This window comes from Orbicella faveolata, unplaced genomic scaffold (assembly GCF_042242905.1).
Source record: "Orbicella faveolata isolate gen_17 unplaced genomic scaffold, um_ofav_v1 contig_2, whole genome shotgun sequence".
NCBI lineage: Eukaryota > Metazoa > Cnidaria > Anthozoa > Scleractinia > Merulinidae > Orbicella > Orbicella faveolata.
Genome location: NW_028301547.1, coordinates 7184630 through 7210821, shown reverse-complemented (window position 1 = coordinate 7210821; position 26192 = coordinate 7184630). Strand labels below are relative to the sequence as shown.

Genomic DNA, 26192 nt, shown 5'->3' with positions numbered 1-26192 from the left:
AGAAAGAAAGAAAGAATACATGAATACACCATTTTTGTCTCATTTTCATGTTCTCGGTATCGGACTGGAACTGGAACTAGCTTGCAAGTGAGGCTAATGCAGTCAAATGCAAATGACATTGACCCCCTCCCCCACATCCATTGCAATCTAGTTCCGGTCTGCTACCGAGAATACGAAGGTTTTGGTGTTTTGGGGTCGATTTCGAGCAGACTCTAGTCAGTGTTTAGTAGTATCTCGTGACGCCGAAATTGCGGCTGGTAATTAAGCCTAAGTCGGGTGTCTCTAGACATATTATGTTATTTGTTTCAGTTGTTTGCTCGGCCCCACTAGCCTTTGTGCTATGAACACTGCCGAAGGTAAATAAAGATGATGATGATGATTATTATTATTATTAATATTATTATTATTATTATTATTACTATTATTATTTAGATCTTCTAGAGCCGTTAGAACGTGCCACAAGCCACGCCCTTATTCATGCTGTCACAGGACACACCGGCACGCCAGCTGAGCGTGGTTTGTTAGCATTACCGGTAAGGATGGGTGGTCTTAGGATCACAAACCCATGTCATATTGCAGCCTCGGAATACGAAGCTTCAACCGCGATAACTGAACCACTAGTCGCGCAGACGCACGAGCTCAGGGACGAGCATACAATTAGAACACTGCAGCAATGTAACCGTAGAGTTAAGGATGAACGCCTTAGAGAAAACCTGGAGGAAGTGAAGAATGCCCTTCCTGAACAAACTAAGAGAGCTGCCGACCTTGCTACGGAGAAAGGGGCATCTAGCTGGCGTACAGTCATTCCAGTTAAAGATGTGGACATCACTCTAAATAAGAGGGAATTCAAGCACGCCATTCATTTGAGATATGATTGGCAAATAAGCGACACCCCGTCTACCTGTGCGTGTGGAGATGTTTTTGATGTACACCACGCCATGGTGTGCACGCGTAGAGGCTTCATCATTCAAATACATAATGAGCTGCGTGATTTCAAGTTGGAAGCCGAAATGCTAAAGGTGGTATGCAATGACGCCCAAACTGAGCCGGTACTTCTGGAGATAAACGGAGAAGTGCTGACACCCAATACGAACAGAGCAGCGGATGCCCGGCTTGACATTCATGCTCGTGGCTTCTGGGATCGGCAAGGCTCTGCCTTTTTTGATGTTAGGGTTTGTTACCCGAATGCAGAGTCTTATAGAGGCTTCGCCACAAAACAAATCTACCGCCAGAATGAGAGTAAGTAGAAGAGAATGTACGCCAGCAGGGTGTTCGAAGTCGAACAAGGCTCCTTTACTCCACTGGTATTTACTACCACCGGAGGAATGGCAGATGAATGCAAGAGGTGTCACAGTAGACTGGCTGAAATCTTATCAACCAAAAAGGGAGAGGTTTATAGTACTACAAAGTCATGGATTCGCGCCAGTCTCACTCGCCCTCTTGAGGTCTGCGCTGCTATGCTTGAGAGACTCACGTTGTACGTGAAGAATCCCGCTGAACATTACAAATAACGACTTTGAAATCCATAAGGAACTAGCGAGATTTTAGGATTAGAACGTTTAATATTCTTCACATTTAGGATTAGTAGCGGCTTTGAATCGGTAGGAAACTAGCAAGATTTTAGGAATATAACTTTTAATATTCTTCATGTTTAGGATTAGTAGGGCCTTTCACATCGATAACTGAGGAACTAGCAAGATTTTAGTATTTTAGTATTATTATTATTATCATTATTATTGTTATTACTATTATTATTATTATTATTATTATTATTATTATTGTTATTCTTTTATCCCGAATTTCCCCCGATCTAGGGAACCAAGAACATAATTTTAACACAAACTTAATATGAAAAGATATTTGATGATGTAAATTGTTACTTTCATTTTTAAATTTTTGACATTCTTCTTAACGAGTTATCTTCCGTGTATTATTATTTTTCCTTTAGTTAACTTTTTTAGTCATTTTTTAAATTTAATTTTACACATTTTACTCATAATTATTATATTAATAATAATAATAATAATGATAATAATAATAATACATCCAACACGTTTAATATACAAAATAAGTAATGGTAATAGGACCGAGAGGAATCCAATTCGGTGTAATCATACGAGTGAGAACAAAATCGGACGACCGCGCAGCGGGAGTCTGATTTGTTTATCACGAGTATAATTACAGACCGAATTGACGACACGACGTCTTATTATCAATTAATCATAAAAATTAGAATTTCCGAGAAAAGAAGAATAGGCAAGTTGTGAAATAAAGGGAAAATTTGCATTAAAAGACTGACAAAGGAGGGGTAAATTGTTTAATGCTGCTCTGAAATTGAGATTGGTTGATTTAAACTACAACTTTAAATGTGATTGGTTGATTTAAACTAAAACTTTGAATGTGATTGGCTTATTGAACTGTCCAATAACAAACCGTCCAGTAACAAACTGTCCGATTACAAACTGTCTGATAACAACTTCGCAAGTGAATTATTGGAAAATAGGAGTTTTTTAAACCAATCACAATCGAGGAAATTGTAATTTGTATGATTAGGAAAAAATATATGAAATAGTGTTCCCGGCCTAGTGTGAATGCCCCCTCATGTGCGATAACTTGTCGTTCAGCGTGTTTTAATTGATGATTCGAGTAGGAGAAAATAAGCCTTTCTATTTCTTTAAATCGCTCCTTGGACACGATCTGAAGGTTTGCGATGCAAGTAAATTAATGGTGTAGAGCTGTTGTAAAACAAACAATTTCCGTCTGGCAAGTCAATAAATCATCAGTACTTGATCGAGTAGTTCGAATTAGTTTAGACAAGAAACTATATGCCATGTTTAACCATGGGAAATCGTGTCAGTACGCTTGTCTTTCACGCAATGAATTGAATAAAGAAATCAGAAACTTATGTAGACTTTTTACAGTTCCATATTTTTCGGTCTACACGAAGAGTTTGAACGCCACTATCTTGGTTTTCTATGAATGGAAAAAAAATTTGAGAAGAGAAAAGAAGGCCCTACTCCAGGGACAGGTACTCTCCCAGTTTTCGCTCGCCATTGAAAAAAAACAAAACAAAAAACATTAAGGTGGTAATCAACCTCTTCAACCCTGACACTGTAAAATAAGGGACCGTCACGTGATAACAATTGGCAGGAATGGATTCGAGGGGATACCTTGTGTGTTCCCTCCCGACATCGCTACTTAAAAGGTTAAAGTTGCAAGCCTTCGCTCATTGCAGTCATTCGCGTTTCTTTCTTTTTTTTTTCTTACATATTCGGAGCTGAAACCAGTTAATTCTTATTTTATTTATTTATTTATTTATTTTTTACCTTTTTGTCTTTCTAGGTTATTTCTTTATTTAATTACATATATATTTTTTGATGTTCTGGGATGTTCCGGGATGTTCCGTGTTCCTCGTTTTGTTGACGTCCGTCCCATGCGGTCACGATGTGTGTCGAGTATGGCCCAATCTCCCTCGACCTCGTGCTTCGCACCTTGGTCAGCGGTTTGAAGTAATCGGTGAAACTACTGGATTGTCAGTCGGAGATTGATTTTCCTGTGATCTTGCATCCCTGTGAAAAAAATGGAAATTCCTCATTTCAAGCACAGATTGGACCCGGAAAATATCGAGGAAAGTATCAAACCAGTTCTGAATCAGATCAGACCAGAATGGAACCTGAACGAAGTCAAATTTAAGCAGTTTGATGAGGGCATCAGCAACATGTTGGTGGGTTGCAACATGCCGGGATTGGATGCCGGCGAAATGATTCTCTTCCGAGTTTTCGGAAATAAAACCGAGCTCTTTATAGATCGCGAAAAGGAGCTGGAAACCTTTCAGATTCTGCATTCCAAGGGCTACGGACCTCCAGTTTACGGCACATTGGAGAATGGCCTAGCTTACGGATTCCTAGCTGGAGATGTTCTCGACACGGATACGATAGCGGACTCGCATATTTCTTCTCTTTGTGCCCGGCACATGGCTCAATTGCACGCGATCAAAATCAATCACGAGAACTCACGACATAAAGCAGAGCCGATGTTGTTCAATGGAATAATGAAGTATTTTAATCTTCTACCGGAAAAATTCGAAGACCCGGTGAAGAACGAAAGGTGAGAAGTGGAAGGGGGAGGGGGTGGGGGAGAGTGTGAGCAGGGGGTGAGGTAGAAGTTGTTTATTAACAAACTGTTTATATTGATTCAATCAATCAATCAATTATATTGAAAGGGGACCGATTTGTCCACAATGCTTTTTTTTATCATTATGTTTAGAATGCAATCATTGATTGTGTTGTGAGTTGTTGGAGGGGGTGGGGCTGGGGGTGGTGGTTGGGTTACCAGTCGTTTAGTCCCCAACTGTTTAACCCCCAACCAGAAATCATTTAGCACCCAATCAGAAGTTGAAAACACTGTCTTTCTCTTGTTCTTTAAGTGTAACTGGTGGCTAATTGACTTCTGGTAAGGTGCTAACCAGCTAGGGGCTAGTCAACTTGGGGGCTAAATGACTTGCACTTAGTGGTTGGGGAGCTGTTGGAAAGTGGAACCCTCTCTATGGACAGCCAGTTAATATCGATACTGGCTCATTACATATACAGACAGTTTGTCTGTCTTGGCTTGACAACTAACATTTTATAATTCTTCACTGATTATTTATGGACTGCATGACTGAGTTTATTTTTCACAAATATTATGTTCCGCTTGTACCCTGTCCAGAAACAAAAGCTTCTTATAAGATATTGTGATTTTCCATTTAAAAGTTAAAGTAAAGTGTGTTTTTAAGACCACAATATTTTACTTGATAGATTTATTAATTTATATTGCTTTTATACACACAAGGTTTGAAAAGCAAGCTCCTAGTAAAGCTAAGCTAAAGGAAGAGATTGATCACCTCAAGATGGTCCTCTTAAAACATAACTGTCCAGTGGTCTTCTGTCATAATGACATGCTCTGTAAGAATATAGTCTATGATAAAACTAAAGGTAGGTCATATAATTTTAAGATGTAACATTTACACATTATTTTTATTATTTACTGAATGCCTTTGTCCTTTGTAGCAAACAAAAATAGAACTTGTGCAATATCCAGCCAATTTGACCTCATGCTTAGCAACTTTTGAAAATATTTATTAATATTGAATTGTATGCGACAGTGCAGTGTTAACTCGAGCGAACTGTAATTTGTGTTTTTTCAGACATTGTTCTAAGTATTGACTACGAGTACGCCAGTATGAACTTCCTCCCTCATGACATTGGAAACCACTTCTGCGAATATGCAGGTATCGACATATTAATAATATTTTTAACTGTAGGCAAGAGTTAAAGCTACAATATTTTACATGAAATGAAATTATACAGACTCTTTCCATGGCATGGGTCTTAAATTGTCCATATAATAAGCCCTTTGCAGCTAAGCCATCACATGACCTATTTTTCATAAAATTATGGGCTATAACTTAACGAATGCCAGAAATGGAAAAAGCATGTCGAAAATATCAAAATGGCCAAGTTTGAGGCCCCCATCATTAAAGAACGAGATTTTATGATGGTCTGAATTTTAGAAAGAATAAAAAGATTTGTACGGAAAAAGTTGCTGGAGAGCAAGGTCTTGCTCTCCAGCAACATTTTACATACAAATCCTCTAAATTTTCCAAAAATTCAAAGTGTCGCATAAACTTACTCTTTAAATCCAGGGGCCTCAAACTTGGCCATTTTGGTATTTTCGATGCGCTCTTTCCATTTCTGGCATTCTTTAGGTTACAACCCATGATATAAAAATTTTCTAGGAAAAATGTGGTCACTTGACCCCAGCTGCAAAGGACCTATTGTGGTTTAATGTCAAATTTTAATTATACTCTTTTTCTCCAGCTTCTCAGCAGTCTGGAATCTGAAATCCTTGAATCTGATTGGCTAATCATGCGTGCTCCAGCAGTCTGGATTTTCCAATTTGGACCCTGAGTATGGACTGCTCTGAAATTCCCAACTTTGGCAGCTTTTGAAGCTCTTTGTTACATCGTAAAACAATGTAAAATGTAAACAATCAACACAGGGCCAAGCAATAATGATTCAAATGGCATCACTTTTTGTGCACAAAATGTCAAATGCATGCAAACACCAGATTTGTAGTGATTTGTATTGAACAGCTCCAAGTAAAATTCAAAACAAAAGTTGTTGCTGGCCTTGGTCAGTCCATATTGGGAAAGACAGTGCCCTCTGGTCTTGAGTGGCAGGCCGATGGCCATGCTCAAGACTTCGAGCACAGTTCTTCCCAATATGGACCTTCAGGTCAGCAGATAACATAATAAAATTAATTCAATCAGTAATATTGTTTAAAAATGTGTCCTTAGTCAGAAGAGGCTGAGAGTTTAATGTAATTTCTTTTTTCCTTAGGTGTAGATGAAGTGGACTACAATTTATATCCCAAAAGGGAACATCAGTTAAAATGGATTACTGTTTACCTTGAAGAAGCTGCCAGGTTGAGAGGTACATGCATGCATGACACGCTAAATGTTGAAATCACAGAGATGCCAATACAAAAAGATTGCCAATTTTACCTTTTTGACCCAACGAAAAAGTTGCTCAAAGCAGAGCTTCACCAATTCAACCACAAAAATGTGTCACAAATCCAATCATTTGCCCCCAAAAATCTGCCAAAATATGTCTGAAACATGTGTCTAATGTGCTTCCCTTCGTATTGTCTGTGAGATTTGACCCGTGCGGGAGACCAGGTGATTGTGTCTTTATAATATATTTCTGGGAGACTTCCAAGTTGACATAATCAGAGGCTGTGATGATTGGTTTCAAGAGCTACAGACGTGTTTGGAAAAATAGTTATTAATAGCTTGACTGTTTAATTTCCTTTTATAAATACTTCATGGTAACAGCTTTATCGTCATGTTGTCTTCAGAGTGACATCATCAATTGGATAAATCTTCATGTAGTGTAGGCCTTCAAATGGCAACTTCTGGAAGCTTGACAAGATGGGCCATTAGCAGACGATTGCAATTTCCTTTTTGTCAATTTTCACTATTTTTTTAAAAATTTTTTTCCAAAGCTGATCAATTATTTTCCTTGACTGGTTGACAAAAATTTATTTTCTGATAAACTAAGTTCCCACGTTTTTCTACAGCACTGTACTACCCACCAATTCATGAGTTCAGTATAAGGTACACACAAAGTTTGGCTTAGGGCAGGGTACTAATTGCATTTACTAAATCAAGTATGAAGTTGTAGACCACCTAATTGTCATGTACATAATGGTTATTATAATGCACTAAAAAGTTTCCTCTCCATGTAAAACTGAATATTAGTATTGTGTTCTGTTCCTAAGGTGAGGTGAATCCTAAAATTGCTGATGCGGAAATAGAAAAATTGTATGTACAAGCCAATCATTTTGCCTTGGTAAGTTCGTAGTCCTGATCAACTGCATAATTATTACCAATGATATCACAACTTAGTCAAATAGTGGAATGTGAGATCTTACATTGTGCGCAAGATTCTTCTCTGTGCCCCTGCTAAACAAAATATTTTTAAATAATGATTCTCAAGAAAACAAGTCCATGAGTGTTGCTGAGTTGTCCTTGAAAAGGAAGGCTGACATCTGTATTACAACTTACAATGGATAGGAAGATAGGACTCCTTATTCCTTGCTGTGATCCTAGTTTTTGTTTTTGCAAATGACTGCAATGAGTCGGGTCCAGTTGTAAAAGGTTGCCTAATGACTCTAGTCTAACGACCCTGAGTCACTGAAGACTTATCTGCTTCGACAATCATATTTCCTTATTCTTTCATCATCATACAGGCAGCTCATTTCTATTGGTCTGTGTGGGCTTTGGTTCAAGCGCATTTCTCTGCCATTGACTTTGATTTTCTTGGGTAAGTATTGCAAAGCAGTGACTCATGACATTACCATAGGCCTAATTTGAGCTCTTGAGATCTCATAATCATGGACTCTCATTACAGTCATGTAAGATAATGTATACATCAGGCCAAGTGGTCCATACTGTGAGAGCCTATCCTTGTTTCCAAAGCATTAATTAACCAACTAGGAGTATAATTCTCTACTCCCTCTTGAAGATATGCTAGTCCATCAAGGGGCTAACTCCCAGGATTAAATTTGCCAGTACCCATTTATACACCTGGCTTGAGATGGGAGAGACACTGTGAAAGTAGTGTCTTGCCCAAAAACACAATGGAATGACCCCAGGGTCCAGTGTACTATAACCATTAGAACGTTACAAGTCCCCTGCTACATACAAGTAGTAGGTGGAGAAGTATTTGACAAAATTATATAAAAGGAGGGGAAGAGGGTAGCTAAAGACCAAGAAAGATGGAAGCTAGTAGTCAGGGCCCTATGTTCAAGAGGGAATAACGAGGAATAAGAAGATATATAAAACAAAAATCGAGAAAATATTGTCAGTAATAAAATTGAAGGGGTGCATGGAAAAAAGCCCTAAATGACTCTTGATCTCAGGTCAAATTCTCCTTTTCTGTACAAGGAAGTGAAAAGCAATTTGCTTGGAGAATTGTGCAGTCTATCAGATGTCACTTAAGATCTTTTTTCATGCACCCGTTCAATTATAGAAATAATTATTGAAAATAATCAATGAAATTCTGCAAGATTCAATATAATTATACACTGTATTATAAATATTACATCAATGAGCACTACTGTTCATTATTAAGAAAGGCATTAATTTTTGTTTCTTTATATCAAGTTATGAAACACAAGTGGAAGCTTGTTTCTGAAGAATCCGTTAAGCCTAATTAGAGTTGGTGTATGTGAGAGATGGAACCTGCTAATCAGTCTCATTTCTGTGAAGATGCTCTTTTAAAATCATTTTAATCTGTAAAAGATGTTTCTTTTTATAATGTTTTTGGCTCAATCAGGTATGGAATAACCCGCTTCAATGAGTACTTCAGAAGAAAAGATGAGTTTTTGGCACTGCAGTATGATAACTAATGGACAAGAACTCAGAGCGGCACTTGTAGAGCAGGGAAAGAAAGCATTCTACATGTACCCGAGGACATGACCAAGAGTGCCAAATAATTATTTATTGTAATCAATGACATATTACACATCCATATGATTACAAAGTTCAGGAGATGGAATCAGACCATTTGGTCTGATGGTCTCCAGTAGATCTGATTCTTACAATACATGTAACTAGTTTTAACATCTGGCTGCATACACTATGTTAATAGACATTGTTGCAATTCAACTGAAAGTATAAGTAGTACCTTTTTGTGGTGGTGTTTTTTTTTTCCCTCTATTCTGCAAGCTTTTATACTTTGTTAACTTACCGGTAGTTACTGAAAGTGGCAATAAAAGAATCATAAGACTTTATCCAAGACTAGCCTCGAAATTAGTGACAAAATGTACTTTTATTACCTAGTCTTTTATCTATTTATTAGAAAAAAAAGTTATTTCAAATATTGAGTGGATATCTGTTCACAACAAATTGTCATAAATATCATATTACTGATGGGGAAAATGTTGATCAGGACTGCATATAATATTCAGCAACTGATTTAATCATGCTTTTGTTGTACATCATCAAGTTATGATGCCTTGGAAATTTGGAGAACATGAAAGAAGAGCAAAGTTTTTTGTGTTCTCCAAACTTCCTAAGTGTTTCTTATCTCAATGATGCAAAGCAGCACGAATCTCTTACCTTATAGCATTGCCAGTGAAAAGAAATCCGATTGACAACAATATTAAAATTTCTCTGGTGAAGTGAAGTTAACTTTGCTTACACCATGAGGGGGCATCATTGATGTATACTGTACAGAGTTTGATACCGCAGCTTTTCCAGCTTGCTATTATGGCTCTTGATCTTTTTTCTATAGATCTCCCCCATTTAATCCCTGCTGTTGGTTGTTATTCAAGTAGAGCTTTTGTGCTTGGATATAAGTACAGCACTACAATTTTAAAGTTCTATCCAAAACGTTCATACAAAGTATAGAATGAAAGGGAAATTAGTACACAGCAGCTCCTACAGTATAAATGATATCAATTTTTGTCCACTTATTACTTTATTAATTCATACATTACCAATGAATAATAAAGAAGTTATCATAATTTATCAATGATTTTAATAATTAATTCATAGCATGAAAGTAGTTTAATTCACTTTCATTTAATTTTGCATGCAAGTCATGTACATTTGTGCCAATAATAAATAACTCATCCATAAAATTGGGTCTTGATTCTCTCTGTCATACAGCCAATCTGAAAACAGGAAAGCCACTATATACTTGCTGGTAGTACACTTAACCTTCCCATCATCTGCTACATTTATTTTGTTGGCCACTATATTTTCTATCGAATGTTAGTATAAATCTACTAGCATTCTATCACTAGTGCTGTTCTCTGAGTGGCTACACTACTCACTATCTATTCTGTGAGAGATGAGTAGCATAGCAGTGTGCCCTTGTTAACAAAATAACGGCCACTTCTTGGCGTTTTTGAAGTGTCTGTGAAGAGGATTTAGATAAAGTTTTGAACGACTAGTAGATTTGTACTAAAACAGTTAGGTTATGAGCTCGAGATTTCTATGTGCGATAGTTGACTTGGGCTGCGACCTCTTAAACTATCATGCGATAGAAGTCTCGAGCTCATAATTTAATTGTTTAGTATAAAATACTGTTTAGTTAATAGTTATGTAACACTATCTGGTGGCATACCATGGAATATCTCACTTGTCTCTTGTATTTTCTTGGTATACATGATTAAATAAAGGCTTGGGTGTATACTGGGAAAACAGAAGTAACTCTTTGGATAGTATACCACTCAGAACAACTGCATAACTAATAAATTTGTACATGTAACTCAGATATAATAATTATATTCAGGTGTGTTAAACCTCCAAAATGATATATTTGCAAAACCCTCATCCCCAACAAAGAGAGTGACTGAAAATGTGTTTACATTACTTAAGACATCCTGGAATTTTGCTCCGTGTTGTTTTCTGGAGTACAAAGGCCAGGAAGATGAGGGGTCTTGTTTGCAGTGTGGAAATCTTTAGAGTATTGCAAGTGGCTCTAAAACAGAAAGTCCAGCTCTGACACCTTCACAACAACTATTTCTCAACAAGCAAAGTGGCCAAATGAATAAAATTAGATGATTTTTTGTATAAACATTAGTTGAGAACTGCTTGAAGGAGGCAATTACATGTTATGCCACAAAACAATAACATTGAAGGCAACACAAATCAAAGACAGCTGTTATGGAGGAAACTGAACTGGAAATCTAGAGATTTTCTGACTAGAAATCAGAAGGATCTCTTTTGAGACCTAGACAATCACTAAAAGTGCTCGTCAACACACTGCAACAAAAGAAACAAAATAGCTTCTTTATTTCTAAATTGAGCTAGTCTGCTGTGAGAATGCTACAAACTACCTGGGGAGTAGCAGGTCTACCCCCAATGGCACCAGGAGATGTTCAGTTTGTGTGCTGAGTTATTTGAACAATAAAGCTGTTAGATATAACATGTATTAGTATGACAAGTACATGTACAAGGAGTTGCTATGACAGAATGTCACTTATTTGCATGAGTGCACAATATGTAGTTTATTGACTGGATCCTTCTCCTTGTTGATCAGGCTGCTGTGCTGTTAACATCATAAATATAACAACAGGTACAATGTACATCCACTGCAAGATAATAAACAGTCACAAAATCAACTATCCTGAGCCCTTTATGATTGTAATAGACAGGTGTAGTACATGGAATGTGACAAACTTAATTAGCTTAATACAAAGTATTTTTAATCATGCATGTTAAAATAAAGGTTAATATGTACTTACTTCAAAACATTCACTGTCACCAAAACTCTTTGGAAATAGACAAATTTAAACCTTTTCAATCTGGTTTTTTTTTTTTTGAAGTCCTATGAACTTGGTATATCAATATTATATGACAAAATTTAGTTCCCAATTTTTCCAAACATCTTTTTCACCAAGCCACAATTTTGTTTCAATAACTTACACCACGTGAGGGAAGCAAAAACCTCTTTCATAATACAAGTCAAGTCAAGTCATCTTTATTTAGGCAGGGTAGCCCCATCAGCCATAGGCTGGTATCAAAAGGGGCCCTGCGTAAGACTACCTTTAATAAATATACTGGTTTGTAATTTGTGAAGAAATTGTTTCAGGGAAAATAAATTTCTTATAAGGTTCCCATTCCCATATATTAGTCTCCATGATACATAATTAGTAATTATCAACATTCATAATATAGATAATTAGTATCACTCAACTAGTGGACTAATGCAAATCCCGCATTTTGATTGGCTACGCTACTAGGGGACTATTAGTAATAGTCATCGAGTAGCGAAATTGGCGCCATCGAGCGTGACGCTTTCTTTCGTTTTATTCCCAAATAAATATTTCTTCAACTTGCATTTGCTAACTTAATTATTACCTTTTCTGTCCGACTAGTTGGGTGATACTAAAACAATTAGACCCTTCGCCCTCAAGGGCCACGGGTCAATAGCCCATGAGGCGAAGCCGAATGGGCTATTGACCCGTAGCCCTTGCGGGCGAAGGGTCTAATTGTTAATTATTAATAATAAAATGGTTAATTCATGAACTGTTAAATAATTAACCAAAGGCAAGCTCTGCTCACAACTTTTCGTCAATATTATCTTTAAAAAAAACAGAGGTTACAAGTATTATATTGAATCCAATCTTTCAACAAGACACTGTACAGAGTGCATGGTACAATGTACTTACATATTTTGCCAGAAATGATCTGTTATCCTGTGTCTGCCCAGCTGCCTTGTCTCTTTTCTCTTTCTCCAATTTCTGAATGTATGTCTGTGTGTCAGGACTACAGAGGACAAACAGACAAATGGATGTCACATAATTATCATGCCAAACATGGGACAACTAGATGTAACATAATTATGCCGGTCAGAAAATATATTAAACAATAGCCTCCATTTGGCACAGAAAAATGCTCGTATTTTTGTCTGCAGACATTACCTGTTCCAAAAAGTGAACAATTTTCTGAGAGCGTAGCTCAGGGAAAGCTGTGACCTTCAAGGAAGAGATACAGTGTGTTGTCTAAGGACAAAATATCCAAGCAAATGGGGCTATAATTGTGTTTATTACCCTTCACATATTTTTGTAACACACGTGGACTGAAAATTGGGGAATATCACCCAGATATTCCCCAGTTTTAATTGTACATGTATATTTAGCTGGGGCATATTTAGTCACATGACATATTGCCTGTGTAGACCAATTGCATGTGAGCGAAAATATTTGATGGACTGATTACGCACTTCAAAACTGCACAGGTCTGTTCTTTCACAATAATCATTTTTACCAAACAAGAATGCATTGTTTTAGTTGGTACATAGTTGCATTTAGGTGAATTACATGACTTTTGTGCACACTCTAGTTTCCTTAGTACTAGGAGTATTTCTTCTCCCCCTGGATGGGATGCTGGTCCCATGGCAGGGTTACACCTCACCAGTTCATTTACTGGTTTTCAATCAATTACCGGTCATATGCACCTTGGCTTGCCTAAGACATTGAAGAACACAATTTAACTCCTACTAGGGATACATACTGGGTTGTTTGACTGGAGTCCAGCAGTTAGCCATTTGGCCACTACACCTCTATTTGGTGACTAGTGGTCCTGACAGTGTAACATTTTCTGTTTCAATATACATGTACATGTTATATTATGTCTGGTGCACAATAACGGTAGTGGACTAGCAGGAAACCTACATCCAGTGAGTTTTAAATAGTAGTAGCTATGACAGTTTGAATGATCTACAGTATGTATAAGGTATGTGTAGTCCTGACCAAAGGAATTTGCCTGATGGTTATGTAAGATTCTCAGTTAGTTTGATCACCTGATGACATCAAGATGTTGTATTGATCAATTGATGCATTACCAGTAAGAAAACTTCAGTGTAAAACATGCTTTAAGGGGCTAGCTAGGTAATTAAATATTTTAGGAACTCTAAACTACTATTTGGCAGAGCAACAGTCTTTTCATGGTAAAATCATAACCACATGACAAACAAGAATGGTTTCTAAGCATTACTGTACAGATCATGAGACTTTCGATCACACAAATTAACAGAAATTTTTAAAAAATCAGGCTGAAAGTTTTCAAGGTTTTTTCAATGAAATTTGTTTTAATCCTCTCCAATTTTGCACATTCGTGCCCCTTTCTGGATTTTCCGAGGTTTTTTAATTCTTCTACAGTTGTACATGTAAGTCCCTGTTGTGATATTTCAGTGAATTCTACATCCAGTCAGTCAGTGCTGAATTTGCCTAAAACTGCATGATCTGGCCCCTTTAATGTACCAATACTAGTGTCAAGGACTTATAATGCATCCCATGGTGCAATGAGGGCCAATGATGATGACTAAATGAAGGTGCTGTCAGTAGTATACAGGGGTTTAATTAATGGCTGGGCACCAAGCATATTGACCAGCTGTGAGGATGATTAAATTGCCTGCCTGGTTTGACAATTTAGGGTTCACATTTTTTTACAAAGAAGTCCAGTTCCAAAAGGTTTTGCCTGCATGTAGTCTCAAACCAGTTGCCCTTGGGCTCCTGCTGAAAATGTTAATGACACCCTTGAGTACTAAATAGGTGACACATCAACTTACAGCTGTCCAGTTCCCTGGAGCATGACAACAACTGATGTGTTGAACTCTGCTGGCAGTGGTGCTGCATCCTAAAAACAATTATCGGCATTAAAGTGACAACAGTTTACAGTGTCGGTTACATACAAAACACAAGTAATTCAAACAAGTTGACAACAAAAGAGATTTCAAATCTTGCTGAGAGCTTAAGAAGGAATCCACAAGAAGTTTGAGTAACAAGTGGAAAAAACTTTATGCTGAGATTGTTCACTTCACATTGCAAACCTCTGTGTGACTGTTTTAACTACAATGTTAAGTACGTTCTCAAAAGAAATCATTTCTAACAACACCAAAGGTCAAAGACAAATTTTGATGTTCATATGAAAAACTTGAAAGTAATGGTGAAATGAAACTGATGATGAAGTTTTACCAGTGTGTTTCAAAATTTCTCTGCACTTTAAAATTTATTTTCTCAAGTTCCCGTGGGAAATTGTTTTTGTTGTTATCTCAGGTACTAAAAAATGAAATTGCTCCATTTCATATCCATACTTCCACTAAAAGCATTCAGCCATAAAATTATATTTACTTTTCTTACTGGACAACAAGGAGATGAGGACTTACAGCACTTAATGATTTAGAACCTAGTAGAATTACACATCATATATCAAAATGTTAACCCTTAAAACTGGTTCAATTTCATAGATCCTGATTTTACTTCTACCAAAAAATGTCTGTTTCCTTTTTATAATGAAGTATTCATTAATAAAAATAAAAGTACAAGAAGAAAGAAAAAAACTTTCAGATAAATAAAAGAATGTAAAAAAGGCACTTGCATCCACAGAAGATTCGTCGAATCTGGACACTACTATTAAAATTTTAGAATACACATCAGACAGAATTACAAACCACATTGAGTGTCTTTGCATCACAGCCGCCATCAGGGATGATTAACCCAACACCATATAAGTGACCTGTAAAAAGAAACACCAGAACACAAAAATAAGCCTGAATGAACTCAAGGAGACAATATGGAAAACATACTATAACATTTAATTACTATTTAATTGTAATGGCAACTGTACTACATGTAGCTATCTTGTACATTTTAGTTTTCAGGGCTGGAAAAAAGTGCCCTCTGGGACAAGTAGATTTTCTGGCCAGGCACTTGCCTGATGGGCAAGGGCCCACGCAAGTCATGTCTGCCAACTTAATAAAAGCTAACAAAAGGTTAATAAGCGAAGACTTGTCCAGGGCAAGCAAAATGCCAGAGCTGCTTGTCCAAAGGGCAAGCTGGAATTCAAGTTTATTTTTGAGAGCCCTGATATTGCAATAAAATAACTGGCTAGTATCATAGGCATGCAATGCATGTAGAGAGCTGTGTACTGGTGCACATGGCACTTGTCATTCTATGATCATCAACTCTTTTCAGTCCAGTGGGCAAATAGGGCCTCAGTAGGATTTAAGGCATGGCTCTTGTAAGCCTACAATGCAAGCCAATAATTTATTATAAAATTATGACTCAAATAATTAAAAGGTACATCAAAAAAAAATTCAGAAGTTTATTTTTACCTGAGCTATCCACTGACAGTGTTATTGTCTCTGTTAGTCTTGAGGTAAACAGTGCACACTGCCATTAAAAGGGAAGAAACCCAATATTTTAAAATGTACATTCAACAAGTTGCTACCTACATACAATAGTAATGTACTTAGAGGTATCAATAACTAAATACATTACTAGCGGATTGTCAATAGAAATTCAAAATTATATTTTATTAGGACAAATCACAGTGCAACTAAATGAACCAGGCCACCTAAAAGAGAGCTAACCAATCAAAATGTAAACTGAGAACAATGGACTAGTAGCTTTCTTGTGATGGCAACTTATAAGGGTCTGTTTGACATGAAGACATAAGTACTATCGACTCCTCTACGTTATAAACATTCTTAGAGATTCAGTCCTTGATGGTGAATTATCATAATAATAAATCTCGCTCAAAAAATTTAGCTTGAAAACTCATTTTGCGACGACTAAACCAAGACCATTGAAAAGTGTACAAAACTTACGATCAAAACTGACCAATCAACAAATGACAAAGTTTTTCCTGAGAGGTTTGCAACAGTTTACACTTTGTTGGGTTTTCAATTTTGCTAGGAACTATTGTTGATAATCTTCAATGTTAGTGGTTTAGTTGAGAAAAGGACCAGATCACTATCTTTTAATGTTCTGATTGGTTAACTCTTTTCCAGGTGGCCCTGTTCAATCAATCAATCAATCCATCAATCAATCAATTGATCAAGTAGTCACACTAAAAATATAATGTCCAAATATTGTAATTGATAAAAAAGTTCTTTAACATCTACTCAAATCCTGCATATATTCTGACTAGATACATGTACATGTACATGAATCCCCCTCTATTTCTTTACAGTATACATATTCCAAATACAACATTGCTAGACTGTGTGAATTTGTAGGCTATCAATTTTCTAGTTCCATGTGCCTAATTGTAATTTAAGTGAGGTTAAAATTGAGACAATGCTGGCCAGATTCTCCTTCATGGCAGCTCACATTTGCCCCACAATCTTTAAAGACACAACGTCCAGCTTATTTACTGTTGATTTGTTTACTATGTTATGAATGAGATTCTGTCCTCAGCTCTTGATTCCAAGCTTGGTGTATGTTCTACTTACAGCTTTCACAAATGTGGTAACACTGGTGTCACTGCTTTCACTGTTTTCTGAAGGTTTTGGTTGTAACCGTATTCTGTAATAACCATTACTTGATGCCAAATCCTATAAAGGTAAGAATTACCAGTCAAATTAGTTTATTGCTGGTTAATGAAATATTGAAGCGAGGGATAAGACTAGAAACAGTCTAGGAGTCTAATAGTCTAAGAGTAGTACTGTAATAGTTGTAATACCAATTTAACCAAAGTATCTGATCGAGCTAATCACAAATTACACAACCAATTCAGTGAATGAATCCAAACTCAAGGCAAAAATTTATAAGGAAATGTCTGCAAGCAAGTCACAATAAATAGTCAGTTAGTTTTGGAATTACTTCTGATTAGAAGGCAAAAATTGGTTTCCTTAAAGCAAATGCAAATTAGTAGCAACATTCAAGTGAAAACTCCTCTACTGTAATTCATTACAGTATTTGAAATATAATAAACTGCACAATAGAGTTTGTTCACAAGATGTCATCAAATTCTCAAATCCAAAACTAAAGAGCCCCTTTGGAAAGGTTTTATCCTCATCAGGCATAAGAGGTACTAAATTTATATCTGTTTACAACTTTCCAGCTCAATAGCGTCCTTCGTTTGGTAACCAGCGCATTTTGAATTTTGGAGTTATGGCAGTGTGTGACATGAAGCTAAGATTGTGTTTGTTGAAAAATATACACTTATCTCGTGATTTTTAGCCATTTTAGGAGTTAAAGTACTAGGAAAAGCTCTTGTGTAAATGTTTTTTGGTTTGGTTCAGATAATCAGTTGTCTAGCCAAAGTAAGTTCCAGATGTTTACACTATTTTCTGGCCACCATATTGGAGGACTAAGGAGGTCTCCAACATGGTGGCTCCATACTAGGCTCTATAATTTTGTGTGGAACATTTTGATGAATATCTCAACTTTGGGACAACACACACACCTTAAACTTGGAGAACTGCCTTCTTTATTTATCACTTATAATATCACAATTTCTTGACTTTACCCACTGAATACTTTCTGATTTTATTTTTTATTGCGTGACAATGAGCACACTCTATCCTTGGATTAATTACAACAACAAAATACACTATTTAGGTTATTGGGAAACAATCCACCCAATTAAAGCAGCTCAAAATTTCCCTAGGTGCAGTCCGAAAGTAACATTGTGGAAGTACACTTGCCCATGGCTTGTGTTCCCATAGCATTTTCTTGTCCTACCCAAACTTTCAACTGTTTCTACGACTCAAGAAAATCTGAAAATGTTTTTTCTTTTATTTCTGAAGTAAGTCATAAGTGTGGTAACATTAAATACTAATATGTCATCACTCCTAAATGAGTCTTACAAACTGAAAGAGGATTACAGATTGAAAATTTAGGTGTAGTGTTCATGTACCTTTAGGCTATCCATATCTTCTAAGGAGAGTCCTTCACGCTGAGAGAACACTCCAGTGGACATCTTTAGGCTTTTGACATAAATGGTTCCCCTTAGAACAACAATACAAGTAGATCAATTATCATTATTCAGGTTGCATTAATTACATTGTATCCACTACTTTCAAAAAGGTACAAACATGAAAGATGAGAATTAACATTAAATATCTTGTGCATTTCAGTACAACATGTCTGTCTACACCTGACAAAATAGTATGAAAAACTTAAAAGCCTCGGCCAAATGATCGCAACACTTCAATGCAACCCATCACAACATTGTTGCAAGCCTACAAATAATTTTTGTCTATAAGCAGGTCATTTGTCAGGCCAAAGACAAGTTTTGACCTGACAAAAAGCCAGTCTGGTCGGAAAATTTTTTTATGTTGTTAGATATTAAAAATAAGAGACATTTGAGACATTTTGGTCTGTCAGTGTAGACCCTTTGCCAAAATGTTGGTTGCAAATTCGAATTACTTAAAAGCAAAGTCAATTGAGTGTAAAATTGATACCAGCAACAGAAAGAGGACCTTTACATCAAGTCAGGTATTATTTTACCATTCAAAATTGACAAATTTACAAACGTTTGTACCCCTAGTTTGCCTTCACTCACTTGATCACACGTGTATTCTGTAGTTTCCCGCGTATCGATATCTCGAGTTTCCCAGAAAACCATGGGAAAATCCTGCGTAGACAGCTTGTCAGTATAAAAACTCACAATAGCATTCAGAGACTTGAAAATTGGCTGAAATGAATTCTTCGACTTCTTCTGAAGGCAAGTTTCCCCTGAAAAGTTTCGGTGTCAATTGAACAAAAAATTTGCACAACTAGATGAAATTTGAATTGGAAGTGCTCGTGACTGGTGACTAGTCTACAAAGCATGACTGATTTGAGAATTTGCATGTTTTTCACAAAAACATGTCTACGGCACGGAAACTAATTCAAACTATATTGAATCACAGACTTAAAAACACTTATAAAGAGATATAACTGATTTTTGATCATACGGACTAGAAAAACATTTGGTTACGTTTTAGAGGTTTTAAAATTTTTGAAAGCGATTGCATTCAGATAAAAGAAACGTGAGAATTTGGGCTGTGTATCCAATTTGCATAATGTTTCAATCGGGTCAAATTACGACTAGAAATTAATTCCACAACACTTGCAGATAACAAACTACAAGTAACATAAGAACTCAGATTTTATTAGTTTTTCAGACAAACATAATTCAGACTAAATGGGGCTTCACGAGCTGTTCTTAACATGAAGCTTGACTGGTAGCAATGATGTGGCGTGTTTACAATTCGACATGACATTTGAGACGATGCACTGCGCGCGATGTGATAACAAAGCTTTTTCTGTAGTATTGTGTGGCAGTATAATAAAATAACTTGTTTCATATTCAGTCACAAATTTCCAGTTAAAATATTTTTCGTTTAGCAGAAAAGCCCAGTCAGACTGTCCGACCAGACTAAGCTTTTACCTGTCAAAACCTCAAATTTACCAGGCAATTGTCCGATGACCGACTGTTATTTGCAGGCTTGTTGTTGGCTCAATATCTGCAAGCCCGACCAAATGGTCGCAACGTTTCAGCGTAACACATCGCAACATTGTTGGAGGCAACATGTTGTGTGCATTTGGTCACTTTTTCGCGATATGTTGGGTGTTGCAAATTGAACTAGTGTGCATGCCCTGGTGCAGCATTGTTGCACAAAACTGGCCAACTGACTGTACAAAATCATGCAACATCCACAAATGTTGCATGAAAAATTTGACCACTTTCAAACTTGAGCCAACAACACTCTAGATGTTGCAACATGTCACAACAGGGTGGCCAAACACCTGCAACATGTTGTGCCAACAATGTTGCAATATGTTGCATTGAAATGTTGTGATCATTTGGCCAGGGCTTACCATGGTAACTTGTGTGCATAAACTCTTAAATTGCTATATACACCTGACAAAATCTTATGGTAGATGTGCTGTGCATGCAGTCATATTTTAAGTTTCTCATTCATAATGCCATTTGAGCATGTCAAAGTTGGACCAGCAAGAAAAGTAACAAAGTTCACCAGCAACATCATAATGTAAGAGGACTATGACTTCAAAATCACTATTCAATTGCTCTTACCTTGGCTTAAAAACGGCATTTGCTCCTGGAAAAGGAAAAAAAACAGCAAGATATTTTATAACTTAAAAAACATATTTTTTGCATCAACAGTCTGAACACATCTACGTATCAACATAGAAAAATTACCTTTTAACAACATACATGTACTCTTATTACTGTAACTACATTGTATCAGAAATCCAAAACTTGGGGTTTACAGTGTACAATTAATTTTTCCATTGTGTGTTTCACTTGGCAACAGTTTGGCAGGAAACTACCCTGTCAAGGTATACTCGGGAGTTTGGTCCCGGGACCACTACCAACAGCAATTGTAAAGCCCTGGCTAGAACCCTGAATAAGCCTGCAAATAAAGGGCTATAATGGCAATTTGACTATAGAAACTAAAGAAACCTCATGCATCCCACAGCACAATGAGACTTGACTTGTATGATCTCCTGATTATCAAAGATGAAAGACCGTGCTTGACTGCATTTCCAAACACAGTTTAGAAGAGAGTTGAAAAAACGACACATAGCACAGTATTTTTGACGAACTTTGAGTTAATTGGAAATGTAGACAAACATGGTCTAGAGTGCTAGATATGTACATTGTACAATCAATCTTGTCAATCAAAACTAACACTAAGGAGAAAATGGAAAAATATAATCATAAAACATCTATGCTTATCAAGACCAGGTATCCAAACACTATGAGGTTCAAGATTTCCTTTATTTACTTGTTTTGGATTTTTCAGAAAAGTAGTTTGAGAAGTCAACCCTCCACGTTGGAAGCATTTTAGTATCCATGGTGACTAGAATTTTGGAGTGTTGTGAATTCACTTGTAAAATAAATTATTCTGCCATCTTAATCTACTGAAATTCAGACTAAAGAAAATGAAACAAAGAACCATCAAGAGAAAGAACGAATTTGCATTGCTTCGTATGTGACGAACTTCATTTCACTTGACTGATCTTTACCTTTGAGAGTGAGGCAATGGACACACACAGTTTCTGCACCTTTGATACACTGATGTAGAGTTTGGTTTTACACCATGAAACTGGAAAATGTTCGCCAAAAATTGCACAGCACTTTCAGAGGATTTTCCTACCGAACACACCTATTTTTAACCGTGGAGAGAAATTTAATCGGAGCAGATTTTGATACATGCTAGGTAACCTGCAAAAATGCATCATGCAATCAACAAAACAATGCTATAATTTGTGATTTTCAAGATGTTTATCTCAACTTTTGGATGTCCATGAACCTAAAACTTACTTTTTGTTTCAAACTCATTAGCAAAAATTTAGTTGGAGGACGGCATGCCTAGGCTATTACCCAAGGTGCAAGTGAGCAGAGAATGTTACCTGCCCAAGTGGAAAATGTACCTGTCCCATACAAGCCGAAGGGTTTTTTTTCAGCCTTGTTCAGATACGTTGGATAACACTTTCCATCATCGATCTCTAGAGTTGCTACTTAATATAATCTGCACCATCTACACTTGTGTCTTTTTCTGTAGATGCGAATTAAAACTTGCAATATTTCTGTGTGTTTAAATTTTCTTTTTCATGAGAAAAAATTTAATGGTAGTAAATCACACATACTCAAGCTTTTTGGTGCGAATATTTCACAACTAGCTCAGTATCTTTGTGTGAATGGTCAGTAGATTGATATAAGATCTCATTACCATTATTGCCTGTTCTTGTTGGCTTTTTTCTACCTGCTGCTTACACCTTTTCTGTTCAGTTAGTTGAATGAGTCACTTTAATTGCCCAACAAACTTAGCAGAGGTCAGAAAGACCTGTTACCGGTAAATCTTCAAAAGGAAATTACTGTGATTTAATACGGTCATCAATAATAAAAATATATTATTTGAACTACTTTTTATTGACCTAGCTTAGGGATAGCATATTAATTAGTTATTATTTATTAATTAATACATTAATTAGTTAATTGATATTGATGAAGTAATTAATTTTTATACTTCGGTGACTAAAATTTTTCACTGGTGACCAAAAATAAACATTGAGTGGCCAAATGGCCATTAAGGAAAAAAGTTAACTTGGAGGGTTAGAAGTCCTGATCAATTGCAGGCCCTTTACATGACCAGGTAACATGCTAAAATTCAGCTGTGCTGGGTAGCAAGTTTTGTACTGAAACATACAAAGCAGAGTTACTCATACCAGCTAAACTTCACTGGACTTTGTTTTTGATGTCACACTGCATAACAAAGAGCCCAGAATGACCTATTGTGTACCATGTGACCAGGTCACGCAAGGGCTGGATGCCTTGAAAACTTCTTTTTTTCACTTGCCCATTAGGCATGTTCCAGTTCTGGTGTACTAGCCAAGAAAATCTTCTCACTAGCCCCCAAAGCTTGTGTCTTACAGCACTTTAATAGCTTGAATTTCCTCAAACATTTTGTCAAGAAACTTCACTTGCCCATTGCAGGGGTTTTAATAAGGGCCAGGCACTGGCTGTGAGGATGATTTTGCCCACCTGGTTTGACCAACAAGCAAAAGTTTTTCCAATGAAGATGTTCAGATAAAATACATGCAGTTTCACCCTCCTGTGAAAACCAGTTGTCCTTCTGCTGAAAAGGTTAATGAAACCCCTACATCGGCAGAATGTACCAGCCCACTGGAAAATCTACATTGTACTAGCTCTGGGTTATCTGACAGGACATTCCTTGCACACCAAAAAGGCCTTTTACTCCTTCCTCGTAACAAAAGTAATATTGATTTTTTTAAGGGAAAATTAAATGCTGATCACTTCTTGACGCTGAAAAGTAGTCAAAATATTTTAACTGACTGGGAAATCGTCACAACAGAGTCTATAAAAATGCGCACTCTCAAATTGGTAATTCCCTATTCCTGGGAACTATGTTTGCAGCAAATACAGTATTTAATTTATAATTTGAGGTAAATGAAGCTTACCTTCAGTTAGGCAGTGATCTATGTTGAAAACTAACTCCTCCCCGCGAGGTTCCAAGCAACCAACCTGGCAGACAAGTCAGGCGACAAAAAACATGTACATCCACTTACTTGACAAAACAACAAATTTTTTTGACACTAAATCACTAGAAATGCTGAAGGTAAATTGCACCGCATCCCTTAAATCTCAGGATCAAAGAATACGTTACCTTTTCCAAGGATAAACGATGAAACAAAAGGAGAAGAAAGAGCACAAAACTGTACGTTCTGTCCACCATATTGAAAGACAAGAATAACTCGAAAAGGATGGTGGTATTGTTATTTTTACGAGTCGGCCTGGGGGACAGTTTGAAAACAAGATGGCGGACACGGCGTGTTTAGTTGGTATACATGACTTTTTTGGCCAAACACTCGTAAATTTTAGTACGTTTTTGTAGTAATTCGATTGTGATAAGGCGAAGAATTATGAAAGTTTGCATTACGCCAGTAGGAGCAATGGAGAAAGAAATCAGTGGCTTGTTACGCGAGGTGAAACGCGCCAAATTATTTGAAATACAACGACTTGTGCGGAGAATCAGACAATTAGCTCGCAAGAAAGGGACCGAAGCTCAATTGAAGAAGAACCAAAGAAAGATAGAGCGGTTCGAAAAGGAGCTGGAGTTTCTAAAGGACGCTGAGGTGGCTGAAATCATTCACAAAATCACCAACAAGGAAGGCAAAGATGGGTATAAAATTGATGAAGTGATTGAAGACTCAACGCACACAGACATTGACCTCCACAAGAGAGCTTTAGACAGGATCATTAACTCGTCAACACTAAAGAGATTTTTAGAAAAGGTTTCTGCCGGCGAGAAAGATTCTGTGGATGATGCAGCAAGACCAACAAAGATACAGCTAATGAAAGTGAAACTAAAAAGAAGTTCGGCTAAAAGTGTTCCAGCCGGAAAGTCACGACGGAACGAAGAATATGACGACGATGGCAGCATCGATGCTGGGATAAGAAAAAAGCTGAAACAAAAGAAAGCTAAACAACGAAAAGGTACGACGAGTAAAAGCCTTACATCTGACATAAAGCCAGAGCTTGAAGAAGATGAAAATTATGTCTCTTGGCCTGGCTCAGACTGTAGCGAAAGTGATTTTGAAGAAGATGCTGACGATATATCTTCATTAGAGCTTAAACCAAAAGGTTTAGAGTCTTGCTTTGTCCAAACAATGTCTGGCCTAGAGAAGGAGTCCATGAAGGTGAAAAGCAAACAGGACAAAGAAAAGGGAAAAGTAGTCAATAAGAAGGGAAAAAAGAACCGTAAAGGACAGCGCGCAAGACAGCAGAAATGGGAAAAGGTTCATGGGAAGAGCGCAAAGCATTTAACTAAGAAGAAAGTAGAACTGAGTTCAAAAGAAACCAAAGGAACAAAGGAACGGAAAAATGCCAAAATTCAGCATTCTCTCAAGAGGAAAAGTGACGATGAATCACTGCATCCATCTTGGGAAGCTACAAAAAGGAGAAGATTACAAGAGACTTTGAAGGTCGAATTCAAAGGACAGAGAATAAGATTTGATGACTCAGAATAGTTGTGTTTGATATACCGTGGAACTCCGTCAATCCTAGCCAGAGCTTTCTCCGCATTCTTGCCGCGTACAAAATTGGGGCGAGAGCAAAAAAATTCATCGAAGCGGGGGACGGTGGATTGGCCGAGCGTCGGCTACGTCGACTTTTTGCTGTCGCCCCAATATTCGCGCGACCCGCCGACTTTGCTCGTTCAACCTCCCCTACAGAGCGCCTACTTCCGAGGCCACGTAAGCCACGTCAATCCGACCAACAACAGACTATCAAAAAATCTGCACTCCTGTCAAAGTAGCGGGGTGGTGGTACCGGTATTGCATGAAATTGGCTCCTGATTAAATGGAGTTTTCATAACGCAGATGATTGATTGAGACTCTCTTTGGGCCAACCGCCAAACGAAAGTGGTCGTAGCATTCATGAAGAAGTCAAATTTAAAACGAAGCGTTTCTAAGATAAGGCGTTACTGTTTAGACTAAACACGTGAACGTTCCTTGACTTAACTTACCGTTACGTGATGTTTAACAACTGATATCGCGAGAAAAAGTAATTTTTTTAGAAGTAAATTTTAAGAAATGATAAGGACATTTTTCAATTTATTCGCATAAGACTGTATTTGTATCACTGTCATTTTTTGTGTTTTAGCTGCACATTCCCCTGAGAAAAGTATATCCGAGATTAGAGCAGAAAGTAAAATCAATTGTTACAGCAAGCCATGCACTAGTGATTAACTTGCAAAATTATGGGCAATTATTTTGTGACCATTTCATATATCAGCCGTTTTGAGAAAGTTTGTTCTGCAAAGCTTATGTAACAATGTCGAAAGGTATTATGGGTAATGGTGGTTTACTGT

The 26192-nt window shown here is 37.0% G+C and overlaps 3 protein-coding genes across 3 annotated transcripts; 2 read left to right on the top strand and 1 right to left on the bottom strand.

Annotated features, from left to right (window-relative positions):
• The first annotated feature begins 3239 nt into the window (after positions 1-3239).
• Positions 3240-10188, top strand: LOC110042833 (putative ethanolamine kinase). Its single transcript, XM_089289255.1, has 7 exons — positions 3240-4107; positions 4831-4973; positions 5186-5269; positions 6381-6473; positions 7321-7391; positions 7792-7865; positions 8880-10188. Exons 1-7 carry the CDS (start codon positions 3581-3583, stop codon positions 8950-8952), a joined length of 1065 nt encoding a protein of 354 aa, XP_089145381.1. The 5' UTR covers positions 3240-3580; the 3' UTR covers positions 8953-10188.
• A 1140-nt stretch (positions 10189-11328) lies between these two features.
• LOC110042834 (ER membrane protein complex subunit 10-like) lies at positions 11329-24094 on the bottom strand. The gene is made up of 10 exons (XM_089289256.1): positions 23988-24094; positions 23782-23845; positions 20870-20894; positions 18704-18794; positions 17295-17396; positions 16173-16230; positions 15510-15574; positions 14628-14695; positions 12727-12823; positions 11329-11646 (listed from the first exon to the last, which is right to left on the bottom strand). Exons 1-10 carry the CDS (start codon positions 24054-24056, stop codon positions 11563-11565), a joined length of 723 nt encoding a protein of 240 aa, XP_089145382.1. The 5' UTR covers positions 24057-24094; the 3' UTR covers positions 11329-11562.
• Positions 24095-24122: 28 nt separating this feature from the next.
• On the top strand, positions 24123-26051 carry LOC110042790 (uncharacterized). Its single transcript, XM_089289254.1, has one exon. It carries the CDS (start codon positions 24244-24246, stop codon positions 25348-25350), a length of 1107 nt encoding a protein of 368 aa, XP_089145380.1. The 5' UTR covers positions 24123-24243; the 3' UTR covers positions 25351-26051.
• The last annotated feature ends 141 nt before the right edge of the window (positions 26052-26192 follow it).